Source organism: Haliotis rufescens, unplaced genomic scaffold (genome assembly GCF_023055435.1).
Source record: "Haliotis rufescens isolate VD_foot unplaced genomic scaffold, xgHalRufe1.0.p SCAF_8, whole genome shotgun sequence".
Classification (NCBI taxonomy): Eukaryota; Metazoa; Mollusca; class Gastropoda; order Lepetellida; family Haliotidae; genus Haliotis; species Haliotis rufescens.
This window is the reverse complement of record NW_025964372.1, coordinates 37,229,433-37,247,133: the sequence shown is the minus strand read 5'-3', so window position 1 is coordinate 37,247,133 and position 17,701 is coordinate 37,229,433. Positions and strand designations below refer to the sequence as shown.

Below are 17,701 nucleotides of genomic sequence, written 5' to 3'. Positions count from 1 at the left end.
GTCATGCATCCAGTGCAGTTAAGTTTTGCATCATAATGTCATTTTACATGTGCAGCATCGCGACAATGTTTAAATTGTTACGTCACGTCGAACAATACGTAGACCTATCTAACCTTCTATTAACGTAAATTGTGTTTCGGTATACTATTTTTTGATCGTCAGTGTAGATGTTACACATCACAGATCACTATACCACGTTTCATCAACATGTTTCCGTTCGCAGTTTTGAAATCAATACCTTCACACCTAGCATCTAGTATAAATGTTTGATTAACGTTCTACCCGTGTTTATCCTGATGTCGACTGCAATGGCTCCACACCAAGTCCTCACTCTGATGGTTGTCGGTGTTTGCATGTTTATGCAAGTACAAGGTGACGTAGTTGAAATCTTGGATTGTAATCTTTCGTCTTCATCACTCTTAATTCAATATCTAGGGCGGTCGGGTAGCCTTGTGGTTAAAGCGTTCGCACGTCACGCCGAAGACCTGGGTTCGATTCCCGACATGGGTACAATGTGTGAAGCCCATTTCTGGTGTCCAACGCCGTGATATTGCTGGAATATTGCTAAAACGGCGTTAAACCATATTCACTCACTCACTAATTCAATATCTCATATATCTCATCTCTTGCAGGAGACCGATGCCCCCTTGGGTTTGTCAGATATAAAACTTCGTGCTACTGGTTCTCCACAACCAAAGGATCCTTCTCGGAAGCTCGGGTAAATCTGATTTTGTTTTCGGATTTCAAGTTATTGAACAAGAGGTTTAGTAAAACTAAAATAGCAATAGTATAGCCGTGACATGTTTTGTTACTTTACATGGCATGTTATAATGTCCATCTGGAGAAATGCAGTGTCCCTTACAACCCTTCATCATGTACTTACATTTGTACAGATATTACCAAAGGGTAACGGAGGTACGGGATATGAGACATTATAGAATGGGTGTGCTTTCCCATATTTCCAGATGTACATGTGAAATTTAAAGCCATGCTCTTTTTCTATTGGTAGAAATGATGCTGGATTGGTTTTCTATCCATGCATCAGCGTCAGAGTTCAACTGGTTAGATCTGAGAATGACATTGGTAACAATAACGTTGTGTAACTAAGTCATAAACACGAAGGCTGTACCGGTTAAACTTATGTGATGTTATTGTAACATGAACCATGACACATGTCGTTTAAGTTACGTATCGAAACAGCTGTAAAATACCACAGTACTGTCGATGATGGAACAATTACTTACGAATAAGACGAATTTGATACGCATTTTCTGTATTACAACTGGTAGGGCATTCCAGTGTGCATATACCTGTCATCGAACATTTACAGCAATGCATACATTTGGGTGTTTATGAATTGGTCGGTTCTATTTTGTGCAGATGTTTATTTATTTCCATCTGGTAATTCCATCTTGCTCACTTAAACCATAGTGATATTATCTGAACGCGAACAGTAAAGACTGTAACAGATGATAGTGGGTTTTAAACTTGGTAGCTGTAACTGTTCCTTTCAGTCCATGTGCCGATATTTGAGGAGTGACCTTGCCAAGGTGACAAGTAAAGATGAGGATGACTTCATCAGGCATTTTGCGCTGGTTCGGGGAAAAGGTAAGTTGACGTTGGGTTTCCAACAATAAACTAATATCTGCTGAATACTAACTAGGTGTTACATGCTGAACATTAACTTGGTGTTATATGCTGAATACTAACTAGGTGTTACATGCTGAATATTAACTTGGTGTTATATGCTGAATATTAACTAGGTGTTACATGCTACATATTATTGTGTCTACGTATTGTGTGTTGAATAAGATCTTTGGACTGTATGCTGAATATTAACTGTATGCTGAATGCTGAATATTAGCTGGGTGTTTTGTGCCGAATATTAATCAGATATTATCCAAGTGATATATGTTGAATATGAGCCAGGGGTTGTATCCTGAATATAAGTCAGGGGTTGTAAGCTGAATATAAACCATGTGATAGAGGTGGTGGCAGCAGCAGAAGCTGAGTCGAGGTTTCCCTCCAAGTAAAACTGGTCAATCACCCTTATATTAATTATCCGTAACTCTTCTTGATTGAAGTAACCTTTGACCCTCAGCTGAGGCCTACTACCTGGGTGGCACTGACCTGCGCCTGGAGGGGAGGTGGATGTGGGAGGGGGAGGAGACGCAGATGCCATACACCAACTGGGGATCTGGTCAGCCAAACGGTCGAAACAAGCAAAACTGCATCGACATCAGGAAATCTGTTCAAAACTATAAATGGAATGATATTGAATGCCACGGAATTTATAATTTCATCTGTGAGTGTTCTGTTTTGAAATAAATTATCATGGATGGTGAGTTCATTTAACTTGTTGTTAACCCTTCTTCTTGCTGACAGCCAACCCAAGCACTTCGCTCAATACGATGTGGCTATACTGAGAGGCAAAAGAAAGTATACCAAATGTTTTATGAAATTGAAAATTGAAAGAACTGTTGTTCAAATTGATTATGTCTCGTTAATCATTCCGGCAACGGTTCGTAAAACGTAATCTGTAGCTCGGTCATTTAGTGTAAAAAGTTGATAAAATGAAGACTTGGGGACGAAACGAATTTGCAACAACAGGACGTGAACCATGTTTGAAATGTAAATTTGTGAAAACATTTTTTTTAGCAATACATGCATGTGCATGTAGAATTATTCTTTGAGTGCTGGCTATAAGCGTCAGCACAGTTCATCTTTTTTGGATATGATATGATCGATAACTTATGATATTTTCATTTGAAAATGAAACATAATGATAAAATCAACCGAGAGGTTTTTGTTCCTTGGTTCACTTGATCAATATATTGAAGAGAGAATATTTACCATTGTGACAGGTGACAAAGTGTATGAATTAATCTATTCATATTCAGCAACACGTGTCGTTGCCTTGGAAACCTTTGAGACCTCATATTATCAGAAGAAACCCCTTGTATTTCCCAGTGCCACAATATGTGAAGTATTATTGATGCTCATATACGAAATTAATTTGATTAAATATGATGTTCATCGATTTCGGATGCTTTGCATATCAAAAACCAAATTGATCTGTCAGATCTGCTCACAATGTCCATGTATCACTCCCCTTTTAACAAACTCTTACTCCTTGTCGTTCGCTGTGCAGAGTTTCGTCCCTTGGGCACGCCAGAAACCTGTGATTGTGGGTTCGAATCCCGGTTCGCCCCGATTATGTTTCTAGGTTTGTGTGAACCATACCCGTGCTCGTGGGTTTCACCGAAGTGGTAAACGTCTAAGGCCTGCATCACTTCGGGCTTTCCTCCCACATTTAGCTGACATGCCGTGATATAACTGGAATACTGTTAAAAGCGGTGTTAAATCCAACTCACTCACTCTCATGTTCACGGAGGACGGGGTTAGCTCGTGTGATTCGAGTCCCTCACGTAGGTCGATGATGTTACGTGCATACACTTGGAAAAAATGACCAGACATCTTTCCCACATTGTACCTATGTGGGGAATCGAAGCCGGTCCTTCGGTCGCGATGAGCGAACGCATTGACCATTGGGCTACCCCACGGCCCACAGCAGTAATATGGAAGAGCGAGAACTCGGACTGACGGTACTTGTTTAAACTGATGTCACTGATTTTTTATTTCACATTTTGAAAAAGGACTTCAACGTCAAATAAACCTCTTTTAACAATATCAACCTGGTCTATCCAAATAAATGAGTTTTACATGAAGGTTATTTCGTTGCATCAACTGCGCCACCACGACATATATAATAAGTTGTAGGAATATGCTATCGATTTGGTCTCTCCAGCCACACTCCATGTCATTGGAGACTCGTTATGATGAATCTCTCCCCTGCACTGTACTGAAATCACAGCAGACCAAGACAATGGAAGTCTCTCAGTGTGATTTACATATTTCTTACATAAGTATTAAGTTATATTTATGCTACTACAATCACAAATAATTGTAAAGCGATCCTACTACAACATAAAAACACCGACGAGTTTAAGAATAAAAGAGGTCCTGTGCGTGAATCCGTCCCGCCATTGTAAACAAGGGATAAATACGTGAAAGTATATAGTTTTTGACGTTTTATGATATTAACTCTAAAATTCTTTATTAACCTTTTCATGAAGTATGTTTATCTAACTTGTAGATACTTAAAGATTACATGGATGATGAACGTTTGTAGTTTGATAAATAGGCCGTTTAACATGTCACATAACACTGTGGCAGAGGGACTAGGTTGACCGCAAGGACCTGACATAATTGAGGAGTGAGTAAGTGTATATACGGTTTTAGGTCGCCTTTCACTTTATTCAAGCCATATTACGACGGAGGACATCAAGAATTGACTTCACACGTTGTACCCATGTTGGGATACAAACCCAGGCGTTCGGCGTGACGAGCAAACACTTCACCCCACCAGGGCCCCACTGGCTCCGGAGAACAACATTTTATTGTTCAAGTGACTAATTTTAGTGATAAGGCCTCACGTTACACTTATTTGAGTTTGAGTTAATTAGCTCAGGTGTTAATTGGTCGTAATTGACTTTATTGGCTGTTTATGCATCTTGTCTATATCTCGTCAAAATGTTGTTTAGCTACTCTCATTTTATTACTGTAATACAGTTTCTTAGCTAAGCCGCTTGTGTATGTACTCTGATGTAATTAATCAGTGATCTTTGTCAGCGCAGATTGGGCTGATTTGATCCTTTTATTGCCGTCTTTTGGTGCAATTAGCTGCTAGTAATTAACCTGTGAACCTATTACCACGTTTTCATTATTGCTTAATTTTTGTTTTATGACAACCCTGATCAACCCGTGACACAGATACTATATGTTTTGGAAAAAATGTAACTACTGACATGATAAGAAATCTGAATGAGGCCGACAAACGAGGATTTTAATGGTGTTTCGTTAACTATTCATTTATATATTGAGTGATGCCCCTTTAGTTGTGTGGAGGTGGACTGATGGTGGGATGCTACTGGTTCTCCACAATTACAGGATCCTTCTCGGAAGCTCTGGTAAATCTGACTTTGTGTTCGGATTTCAAGTTTCAAGATAAAACTAAAATAGCAACAGACACATTGAGTATTATTCTATGGCAACATATATACACCGTGAATATAGACAGCACAAATATTTCCAGTTGTCACAGCCATTTGTAAAATCGTTTTCTTATATATTTTCGTACAAAAAACGTCACATTACATACTCATATTGAATATAGAAAGGGAAATAGATAAATAAACGAGTGTTGATATATTTGATATCAAAAGACACTCGGGTGATATTTTATTTATCATCCAACATCATTCTTTCAACTTTTTCAATTTGTAGACAGTAATTATCAGTGTCTTCAGTGTAAAAAGTACTGCAAACAGCTTCAGTAGCAGAGCCATTAGTGATGTCATTTGATTGTGACGTCATGGTGACCAGTGACGTCACAATGGTCTGCAAAGCATTGTGATGTAATTTCTTTGCAGCGATATCTTCAGTGTAGATATCGCTTGATCCAAGCGATATCTCCTGTGGGAGCCAGTTTTGGATGATAATTTACTTTATCATACCTTCATGTCAGAATGTTGAGACCTGATTGGTTTACGTGATCTTGATCAAATGCAATGTATCCCCTATGGAGGGAAATATATTCTTAGTGGGAAAATAAATCTCTAGTTCCCCGGCTGCACGTGGATTTCTCACTGGGAGAAAAAGTCCCTTATACCCCGCTTTGAAGCAAAAATCCTCACGCTGTTTTCGAGTCAATTAAAGTCACGCGACACAGCATAACTTAACCTGTGCTGTTTTCTATCAATTTTCAGTTTGTTTTAATTCTATTACAATGGCAGATTGAAACATGTCAGTAAGATAAATTCGTTGTAGCAGTATCACACGGGGTGCGTCCCGCGTAATACATGGCAGCATCAAAAGGTAACGGGCCTTATAAATAATGTCAGTGCACTTACGAATATCAAGATTTCCTTGAATTATCAGAATTACCTTTGAATTTCTTGAAACAGACCTGTCGCCCTTCTGAAGTCCAAAATAGTGTTGGAAGTTGGAACGTCTGCACAGCGGAAGATCGGTGGTTCAATCCCTTGGCCGTGTCAAACCAAAATACGTTTAAACGATTGCACTTGCCTGGGGCGCTGTATTATGGGGATAAAACAAAGACTGATCGGCTCGGAGTCTGAGTTTAATGTGTCTATGTGTGATATCGATGCTAAACTGCGGCATTGCATCTCAGTGGGCTAGCACTATAAAACCGGAAAAGGTCCGGACTAGTACAAGCAGCCACGCACGCACGCACACGCACATGCGCATAAATCTTGAACGTGACGTTAAACTCCATGTCACCTCACCTTACCTCCCCTTTTATTTCTCTGTTTGTTCGAGACGTGTTTCCTACCATTAATTCCACACAACTAAAGGGACATCACTCTATACACATCATAAATAGTTGACGAAACACCATTAAAATCCTCATTTGTAGGCGTCATTCAGATAATTTCGTACTATTTTAATAATTACAATTTTCTAAACATACTATTATCCCCAACACTCTTTCTTGTAGTTATCGGATCGCGCCAGTTGTTTATCATCCTATATCATGTTGTTCTCCGGAGCCAGTGGGGCCCTGGTGGGGTGAAGTGTTTGCTCGTCACTCCCAAGAGTTGTGTTTGTATCCCAATATGGGTACAATGAGTGAAGTCAATTCCTCCGTCCTCCGTCGTGATATGGCTTGAATAGTGTTCACAATATATGCCTGCCCGCGAGCCAAATGCCAGTGGCTTTTAAATTAGGCCAGTAACATTTCCATAAGGAATATTCGATTGTTACTAGTTTAACATTCTCGTCAATATATATTTATTTCTACGAATAATCAAGTCAGTTAAGGTGTCATTTAATGTCAATTTTGTTGTCATTTTGTTTTCATGTCGTAGTTAATCGGAAACACGTATACGTCTTTGATCGAAAACCAAAGAAGAAACGAAGAAGTTAACTGGGGTTTTCTATACATTGATTATAACTGATATACGAGTACATGCGTAATTAGCGATGCGTCTGAAAGTCTAAGAACCACCACACGTCAGACAAACGTTTAGCACCAAGCAGCCAATCAGCGTCCCAGTTCGTCTCAAGACTGTTATAATACATATGGCGGCCTCCGGATAACATGTGAACATCGTTTATCGTTTTCTGTCAAGTACAATTCTGTCAGTAGTTAGAAAATTCAGAATGCAAGTCTATCTCCAAGATCCTAGAGAATATATTTAACAAATAATCCAACTCAAGTCTAGATTATCTTAATTGAATTTTACTTTTTGTTTTGTGGATATATATTTTTAAATGAGATGTCAGAATGTCACAATCCAAACTATTTGCAGTTGTCGGTGGTGGTAAGAATAAGGATGCCACGAGAAAGGTGATAGTCAAAAGAAGCAAAGTGCATTGTATACGAGAAAGAAGGGGGCACGGGTGGCCAAGTCGTCAAAGGCGCCGCAATTCGCTGTGCAGAGTTGCGTCCCTTGGGCACGAAAGGAACCTATGACTGTGGGTTCGAATCCCGGTTCGCCCCAATTATGTTTCCAGGTTTGTCAGCACCATACCCTTGCTCGTGGGTTTCACCGAAGTGGTAAAGGTCTGAGACCTCCATCATTTTGGGCTTTCCCCTCACGTGATGTAACTGGAATCATGTTAAAAGCGGCGTTAAACTCAAATCACCCACCCACCTATACGCGAAAGAAAAGCATGGCCGGAAATATTGTAGATGGAGCTAGTAAAATGTTATGAGGGCTTCCAACATTATTGGTTAACAAACCCTGCCAGACAGTGGACTCTGTCAACTAATTCATACACTTGATTTGAATGGTGCGAGAGGCGGCTTAATACCGTGTTTACTCACTCCTAAACTATTCCAGCCCTTGCGGTCAACCGAGTACCGCTAGCACACAGTGTGAAGTGACATGTGACACGGCCTATTCAACAAACTACAAATATGTATCCTCCATTTAACTTTGAAATATGTACAAAGTTAGATAAACATATTTCGTGAAAGGATTAATAAAGAATATAAGAGTTTTTATCATGAAACGTCACAAACTATTTAATCTCACGTAGTTATCCATTGTTTACAATGGCGGGACGGTTTCACCAACAGATGTAGTTATGCATTCTTATATTTGTCCGTGTTTGCTGTTGTAGGATATCTTTATAATTATGTAAAACAATATGTTAATCACACTGGAAGAATTCCATTAACATGGCCTCCTGGAATTTGAGTACAACGCATCATATGCGTCATAAAGAGTGGCATGACATGAAGCGTGGCAGTAGTGAACAAATCGATAGCGTATTCCCACAACATTTTATATATGTCGTGGTGGCGCATTAAATGTAACGAAAAAGCCTTCATATAAAACTGAGTTATTTGCTAAACTCTGGACAGACCGAGTTGATGTACTTTTGTACAGTAAACTACGGTTATACCGAACTCAAAGGGACCACAAATTCTAGTTTGTTATAACCGTAATTCGTTATAAGCACATATACAGCATATATACAGCAAATGGCAGGGACCTAAAAACCAGTTCGTTATATCCACCAGTTCGTTATAAGCGTGTTCGTTATAACCGCAGTTTACTGTATTCTTGTACTCGTCGGTGTGTGCGGTTGAAGTAGGATAACTTATGCAAAGCAAAGTCTTAATCAAGTTGAAAAGTCACATGGCATGATCTGCTGTGATTTGAGTACAGCGCAAGAGAGAAATGCATCATTTAGAGTTTCCAATGACATTGGAGTGTGACAGTTGCGAACAAATCGATAGCGTATTCCTACAACATATTATACATGTCGTGGTGGCGCAGTATATGACATATGATATGTGACTTTGATAGTGATTCATAAACACTTGGTCCTGATATAGTCGGAATCGTACACTCGACTCTGCTTTGTGCAGAGATTTCTATAGGATATGGAAAGTGAGTGAGTGAGTATAGTTTTACACCGCTTTTAGCAATATTCCAGCAATATCACGGCGGGGGACACCAGAAATGGGCTTCACACATTGTACCCATGTCGGGAATCGAACCCGGTTTTTTTTTGGCGTGACGTGCGAACGCTTTAAACACTAGGCTACCCAACCGCCCCAGGATAGGGAAAGGGTTTTGTCGCTTTATGTAACGGAATAACCTTCCTGGAAAACACATTTACTTGGTAAGTACAGGACATACCGATTTGATATGGTTAAAATAGTTAAGCCTCAGTCACACAGACAATGCGACAGCGATGTAACCTCCTGGCGACCAAAATATTTGACAATCGCAATGAGGTTTCACGGATCTCTGAAAGGTTTCACTGAGGTCGCCACAAGGTTTCAGAGCGGTCGTAAAACCCATGCACAAAAGACTGGCTGCGACCGATTTGGTCGCTCGGAGGTTTCATTTGTCTCCTAGAGGTCCCCAAGTGCAGTTATTTTAATCGCAGATTGGTTTCCACTGTGCGGCGATCGGTTTCGTCTACACAAATGTGTTGCAACCTTGTGGCGACCTATCGTTGATTGATCAGTGATGAGGCGGTGATCGACCCGCCTGTGTAGACCATCCCTGATGACTGTGTAGACCATCCCTGTTGTCTGTGTAGACCATCCTTGTAGTCTTTGTAAACCCTCCTCGATGTCTGTGTAGACCATCCCTGTTGTCTGTGTAGACCATCCATGTAGTCTTTGTAAACCCTCCTCGATGTCTGTGTAGACCATCCCTGTTGTCTGTGTAGACCATCCATGTAGTCTTTGTATACCATCCCTGTTGTCTGTGTAGACCATCCATGTAGTCGTTGTATACCATCCCTGTTGTCTGTGTAGACCATCCCTGTATTCTTTGTAAACCATCAAAGGTTGTCTGTGTAGACAATCCCTGTAGTCTGTGTAAACCATCAAAGGTTGTCTGTGTAGACCATCCCTGTAGTCGTTGTATACCATCCCTGTTGTCTGTGTAGACCATCCCTGTAGTCTGTGTAGACCATCCCTGTAGTCGTTGTATACCATCCCTGTTGTCTGTGTAGACCATCCCTGTTGTCTGTGTAGACCATCCATGTAGTCTTTGTAAACCCTCCTCGATGTCTGTGTAGACCATCTCTGTTGTCTGTGTAGACCATCCCTGTAGTCGTTGTATACCATCCCTGTTGTCTGTGTAGACCATCCATGTAGTCTGTGTAGACCATCCCTGTAGTCTGTGTAGACCATCCCTGTTGTCTGTGTAGACCATCCATGTAGTCTGTGTAGACCATCCATGTAGTCTGTGTAGACCATCCCTGTTGTCTGTGTAGACCATCCCTGTAGTCGTTGTATACCATCCCTGTTGTCTGTGTAGACCATCCATGTAGTCTGTGTAGACCATCCATGTAGTCTGTGTAGACCATCCATGTAGTCTGTGTAGACCATCCCTGTAGTCTGTGTAGACCATCCCTGTTGTCTGTGTAGACCATCCATGTAGTCTGTGTAGACCATCCCTGTTGTCTGTGTAGAACATCCCTGTAGTCTGTGTAGACCATCCCTGTTGTCTGTGGAGACCATCCCTGTAGTCGTTGTATACCATCCCTGTTGTCTGTGTAGACCATCCCTGTTGTCTGTGTAGACCATCCCTGTAGTCTTTGTACACCATCCCTGTTGTCTGTGTAGACCATCCCTGTAGTCGTTGTTTACCATCCCTGTTGTCTGTGTAGACCATCCATGTAGTCTGTGTAGACCATCCCTGTTGTCTGTGTAGACCATCCATGTAGTCTTTGTATACCATCAAAGGTTGTCTGTGTAGACAATCCCTGTAGTCTTTGTATACCATCCCTGTTGTCTGTGTAGACCATCCATGTAGTCTTTGTATACCATCAAAGGTTGTCTGTGTAGACAATCCCTGTAGTCTTTGTATACCATCCCTGTTGTCTGTGTAGACCACCCCTGTAGTCTGTGTAGACCATCCCTGTTGTCTGTGTAGACAATCCCTGTAGTCTTTGTATACCATCCATGTAGTCGTTGTATACCATCCCTGTTGTCTGTGTAGACCACCCCTGTAGTCTGTGTAGACCATCCCTGTTGTCTGTGTAGACCATCCCTGTAGTCTTTGTAAACCATCAAAGGTTGTCTGTGTAGACAATCCCTGTAGTCTTTGTATACCATCCCTGTTGTCTGTGTAGACCATCCATGTAGTCTTTGTAGACCATCCCTGATGTCTGTGAAGACCATCCATGTAGTCTTTGTAGACCATCCCTGTTGTCTGTGTAGACCATCCTTGTAGTCTTTGTAGACCATCCGTGATGTCTGTGTAGACCATCCATGTTGTCTGTGTAGACCATCCCTGTATTCTTTGTAAACCATCCAAGGTTGTCTGTGTAGACAATCCCTGTATTCTTTGTAAACCCTCCTCGATGTCTGTGTAGACCATCTCTGTTGTCTGTGTAGACCATCCCTGTAGTCGTTGTATACCATCCCTGTTGTCTGTGTAGACCATCCATGTAGTCTGTGTAGACCATCCCTGTAGTCTGTGTAGACCATCCCTGTTGTCTGTGTAGACCATCCATGTAGTCTGTGTAGACCATCCATGTAGTCTGTGTAGACCATCCCTGTTGTCTGTGTAGACCATCCCTGTAGTCGTTGTATACCATCCCTGTTGTCTGTGTAGACCATCCATGTAGTCTGTGTAGACCATCCATGTAGTCTGTGTAGACCATCCATGTAGTCTGTGTAGACCATCCCTGTAGTCTGTGTAGACCATCCCTGTTGTCTGTGTAGACCATCCATGTAGTCTGTGTAGACCATCCCTGTTGTCTGTGTAGACCATCCCTGTAGTCTGTGTAGACCATCCCTGTTGTCTGTGTAGACCATCCCTGTAGTCGTTGTATACCATCCCTGTTGTCTGTGTAGACCATCCATGTAGTCTGTGTAGACCATCCCTGTTGTCTGTGTAGACCATCCATGTAGTCTTTGTATACCATCAAAGGTTGTCTGTGTAGACAATCCCTGTAGTCTTTGTATACCATCCCTGTTGTCTGTGTAGACCATCCATGTAGTCTTTGTATACCATCAAAGGTTGTCTGTGTAGACAATCCCTGTAGTCTTTGTATACCATCCCTGTTGTCTGTGTAGACCACCCCTGTAGTCTGTGTAGACCATCCCTGTTGTCTGTGTAGACAATCCCTGTAGTCTTTGTATACCATCCCTGTTGTCTGTGTAGACCATCCATGTAGTCGTTGTATACCATCCCTGTTGTCTGTGTAGACCATCCCTGTAGTCTGTGTAGACCATCCCTGTTGTCTGTGTAGACCATCCCTGTAGTCTTTGTAAACCATCAAAGGTTGTCTGTGTAGACAATCCCTGTAGTCTTTGTATACCATCCCTGTTGTCTGTGTAGACCATCCATGTAGTCTTTGTAGACCATCCCTGATGTCTGTGAAGACCATCCATGTAGTCTTTGTAGACCATCCCTGTTGTCTGTGTAGACCATCCTTGTAGTCTTTGTAGACCATCCCTGATGTCTGTGTAGACCATCCATGTTGTCTGTGTAGACCATCCCTGTATTCTTTGTAAACCATCCAAGGTTGTCTGTGTAGACAATCCCTGTAGTCTGTGTAGACCATCCCTGATGTCTGTGTAGACCATCCATGAAGTCTTTGTAGACCATCCCTGATGTCTGTGTAGACCCTCCATGTTGTCTTTGTAGACCATCCCTGATGTCTGTGTAGACCATCCATGTAGTCTGTGTAGACCATCCCTGTATTCTTTGTAAACCATCAAAGGTTGTCTGTGTAGACAATCCCTGTAGTCTGTGTAAACCATCAAAGGTTGTCTGTGTAGACCATCCCTGTAGTCGTTGTATACCATCCCTGTTGTCTGTGTAGACAATCCCTGTAGTCTGTGTAGACCATCCCTGTTGTCTGTGTAGACCATCCCTGTATTCTTTGTAAACCATCAAAGGTTGTCTGTGTAGAAAATCCCTGTATTCTTTGTAAACCATCAAAGGTTGTCTGTGTAGACAATCCCTGTAGTCGTTGTATACCATCCCTGTTGTCTGTGTAGACCATCCCTGTTGTCTGTGTAGACCATCCATGTAGTCTTTGTAAACCCTCCTCGATGTCTGTGTAGACCATCTCTGTTGTCTGTGTAGACCATCCCTGTAGTCGTTGTATACCATCCCTGTTGTCTGTGTAGACCATCCATGTAGTCTGTGTAGACCATCCCTGTAGTCTGTGTAGACCATCCCTGTTGTCTGTGTAGACCCTCCATGTAGTCTGTGTAGACCATCCATGTAGTCTGTGTAGACCATCCCTGTTGTCTGTGTAGACCATCCCTGTAGTCGTTGTATACCATCCCAGTTGTCTGTGTAGACCATCCATGTAGTCTGTGTAGACCATCCATGTAGTCTGTGTAGACCATCCATGTAGTCTGTGTAGACCATCCCTGTAGTCTGTGTAGACCATCCCTGTTGTCTGTGTAGACCATCCATGTAGTCTGTGTAGACCATCCCTGTTGTCTGTGTAGACCATCCATGTAGTCTGTGTAGACCATCCCTGTTGTCTGTGTAGACGATCCCTGTAGTCGTTGTATACCATCCCTGTTGTCTGTGTAGACCATCCCTGTTGTCTGTGTAGACCATCCCTGTAGTCTGTGTAGACCATCCCTGTTGTCGTTGTATACCATCCCTGTTGTCTGTGTAGACCATCCCTGTTGTCTGTGTAGACCATCCATGTAGTCTGTGTAGACCATCCCTGTTGTCTGTGTAGACCATCCATGTAGTCTTTGTATACCATCAAAGGTTGTCTGTGTAGACAATCCCTGTAGTCTTTGTATACCATCCCTGTTGTCTGTGTAGACCATCCATGTAGTCTGTGTAGACCATCCCTGTTGTCTGTGTAGACCATCCATGTAGTCTTTGTATACCATCAAAGGTTGTCTGTGTAGACAATCCCTGTAGTCTTTGTATACCATCCCTGTTGTCTGTGTAGACCACCCCTGTAGTCTGTGTAGACCATCCCTGTTGTCTGTGTAGACAATCCATGTAGTCTTTGTATACCATCCCTGTTGTCTGTGTAGACCATCCATGTAGTCGTTGTATACCATCCCTGTTGTCTGTGTAGACCACCCCTGTAGTCTGTGTAGACCATCCCTGTTGTCTGTGTAGACCATCCCTGTAGTCTTTGTAAACCATCAAAGGTTGTCTGTGTAGACAATCCCTGTAGTCTTTGTAGACAATCCCTGTAGTCTTTGTATACCATCCCTGTTGTCTGTGTAGACCATCCATGTAGTCTTTGTAGACCATCCCTGATGTCTGTGAAGACCATCCCTGTTGTCTGTGTAGACCATCCTTGTAGTCTTTGTAGACCATCCCTGATGTCTGTGTAGACCATCCATGTTGTCTGTGTAGACCATCCCTGTATTCTTTGTAAACCATCCAAGGTTGTCTGTGTAGACAATCCCTGTATTCTTTGTAAACCATCAAAGGTTGTCTGTGTAGACAATCCCTGTAGTCGTTGTATACCATCCCTGTTGTCTGTGTAGACCATCCCTGTTGTCTGTGTAGACCATCCATGTAGTCTTTGTAAACCCTCCTCGATGTCTGTGTAGACCATCTCTGTTGTCTGTGTAGACCATCCCTGTAGTCGTTGTATACCATCCCTGTTGTCTGTGTAGACCATCCATGTAGTCTGTGTAGACCATCCATGTAGTCTGTGTAGACCATCCCTGTTGTCTGTGTAGACCATCCATGTAGTCTGTGTAGACCATCCATGTAGTCTGTGTAGACCATCCCTGTTGTCTGTGTAGACCATCCCTGTAGTCGTTGTATACCATCCCTGTTGTCTGTGTAGACCATCCCTGTTGTCTGTGTAGACCATCCATGTAGTCTGTGTAGACCATCCCTGTTGTCTGTGTAGACCATCCATGTAGTCTTTGTATACCATCAAAGGTTGTCTGTGTAGACAATCCCTGTAGTCTTTGTATACCATCCCTGTTGTCTGTGTAGACCATCCATGTAGTCTTTGTATACCATCAAAGGTTGTCTGTGTAGACAATCCCTGTAGTCTTTGTATACCATCCCTGTTGTCTGTGTAGACTATCCCTGTTGTCTGTGTAGACAATCCCTGTAGTCTTTGTATACCATCCCTGTTGTCTGTGTAGACCATCCATGTAGTCGTTGTATACCATCCCTGTTGTCTGTGTAGACCACCCCTGTAGTCTGTGTAGACCATCCCTGTTGTCTGTGTAGACCATCCCTGTAGTCTTTGTAAACCATCAAAGGTTGTCTGTGTAGACAATCCCTGTAGTCTTTGTATACCATCCCTGTTGTCTGTGTAGACCATCCATGTAGTCTTTGTAGACCATCCCTGATGTCTGTGAAGACCATCCATGTAGTCTTTGTAGACCATCCCTGTTGCCTGTGTAGACCATCCTTGTAGTCTTTGTAGACCATCCCTGATGTCTGTGTAGACCATCCATGTTGTCTGTGTAGACCATCCCTGTATTCTTTGTAAACCATCCAAGGTTGTCTGTGTAGACAATCCATGTAGTCTGTGTAGACCATCCCTGATGTCTGTGTAGACCATCCATGTAGTCTTTGTAGACCATCCCTGATGTCTGTGTAGACCCTCCATGTTGTCTTTGTAGACCATCCCTGATGTCTGTGTAGACCATCCATGTAGTCTGTGTAGACCATCCCTGTATTCTTTGTAAACCATCTAAGGTTGTCTGTGTAGACCATCCATGTAGTCTGTGTAGACCATCCCTGATGTCTGTGTAGACCACCCCTGTAGTCTGTGTAGACCATCCATGTAGTCTGTGTAGACCATCCATGTAGTCTGTGTAGACCAACCCTGATGTCTGTGTAGACCATCCATGATGTCTGTGTAGACAATCCCTGATGTCTGAGTAGACATCTCCGATTTAATAGCTGAAGTCTACGAGTTTGTGTTGAAATTATAACATTGATTGATACCACTTCTGACCTCCGAGGCGCAACTTCTCCATTTACATTGTGGTGGCGGCCAGACGTTTTATCAAAAAGTTCTGATATTTGTAAGGAAATGATTTCCTGGACGCAAACATCTGATTGAAACAGTTGATTTCACCGGGACAGTTAATACTTAAAGAAGAGTACTTCTTTCCTGATCATTGTCGGTAGCAATTATGGGTTACAAAATGCAGAGTTGCGGTCAAATTACTGGATTTCTTCCTTTCACACCAGGAGCTTGCGTTTAGTTTTGGAGAGAGAGAGAGAGAGAGAGAGAGAGAGAGAGAGAGAGAGAGAGAGAGAGATTCCGCGTTTGATACCATATGTATTTAGAATGAGTGTACTTGAAAACGTTTTTACAAATCTGGAATGAAATTGTATGTACTTTCGGTAAATAAACATGACTGGTCAATGAGTAAATTTCTAGTCGAGATTATCCATGGAAACAGGTTACATTTGGCGTAAAGGGCAATAGAGCTGTGACAGTTATATGGAATGATCACTGAAACACAGTGATGACACCAGGTGTTCGTGAAAAGGGTCTGCATGTCCCACTCTGTAGGCAGCACCTGCCATTCACACAACTGACATTAAAAAAAGTAAGTATGTATTGCCTGACGCCGCACAGCTGTACTCCTGTAGGCGATAGTAGGCCTCACCCTGCCTGGCGACGGCGGCCTGTAAACAAACCAGACAATCAAGTGACACGACAGTGAGTGAGTGAGTGAGTATGGTTTTACGCCGCTTTTAGCAATATTCCAGCAATATCACGGCGGGGGACACCAGAAATGGGCTTCACACATTTTACCCATGTCGGGAATCGAACCCGAGTCTTCGGCGTGACGAGCGAACGCTTTAACCACTAGGCTACCCGACCGCCCGACACGACAGTGCATGCGCTGATTTTGTTGAGACTAATAAAAACGACATGTTACTTTTGAAGTACGTCTACTGTGTACAAGTTCAGAGATTCCGCTGCTCATAAGTAAAGAAAAAACGTTTAAGAAATTAAGGTTTTCGTTTTGCAACACAATAGGGGGCAGGTTTAATGTCTTCGCCCAAAACTACACCATCTGTTCGATTGAGTGAACTGAGTAAAAGAGTGAAATACTAAAATGCTAATAGGTCTTCCCATGCTTGCCGTAAAAAGCGACAATGCTTGTCGTAAAAGGCGTCTAAAGAGATCGGGTGGTCAGGCTCGCTGACTTGGTTGATGCATGTCATCGAATCCCAATTGCGATCGATGCTCGTGATGTCCATCACTGGATTGTCTGGTCCAGACTCGATTATTTACAGACCGCGGTCATATAGCTGGAATATTGCTGAGTGCGGCGTAAAACAACAAACGAACAAACAAACAAAACTACGTTGCTGCACTGATGATACCTCGCTGTGTTTGGATGGCACTTGTCCATCCCCATGTTTGTCAGAACGGACCCAGCTGCCGGACAAAGGTGTGACTTCGTGAGTGTCAACTACTTATATTGCATTTAAAGGTTGTCAGCTGAGGATTTAGATAATAGAAATCACACGTATGTCAGACACAGTAATTAAGCAAGGACATTTTATGGGAACTTTCCGCAGAATGTGTCAGTTCCTGCATGCAATCGATAGCGGTACACCATAATGTTGCATATCAAATACGAGATACAATACAAGATAATACACCTGCTGTTCGGGGTAACCTTTTGTTGTTCTCTTCT

General features: G+C 42.3%; 1 protein-coding gene across 1 annotated transcript; it reads left to right on the top strand.

The window, feature by feature from the left end:
- Positions 1–253: 253 nt before the first annotated feature.
- Positions 254–2,355, top strand: LOC124128594 (perlucin-like). Its single transcript, XM_046492034.2, has 4 exons — positions 254–372; positions 633–718; positions 1,515–1,608; positions 2,102–2,355. The coding sequence occupies exons 1-4, from the start codon at positions 297–299 to the stop codon at positions 2,326–2,328; spliced, it is 483 nt and encodes a 160-aa protein (XP_046347990.2). The 5' UTR covers positions 254–296; the 3' UTR covers positions 2,329–2,355.
- The last annotated feature ends 15,346 nt before the right edge of the window (positions 2,356–17,701 follow it).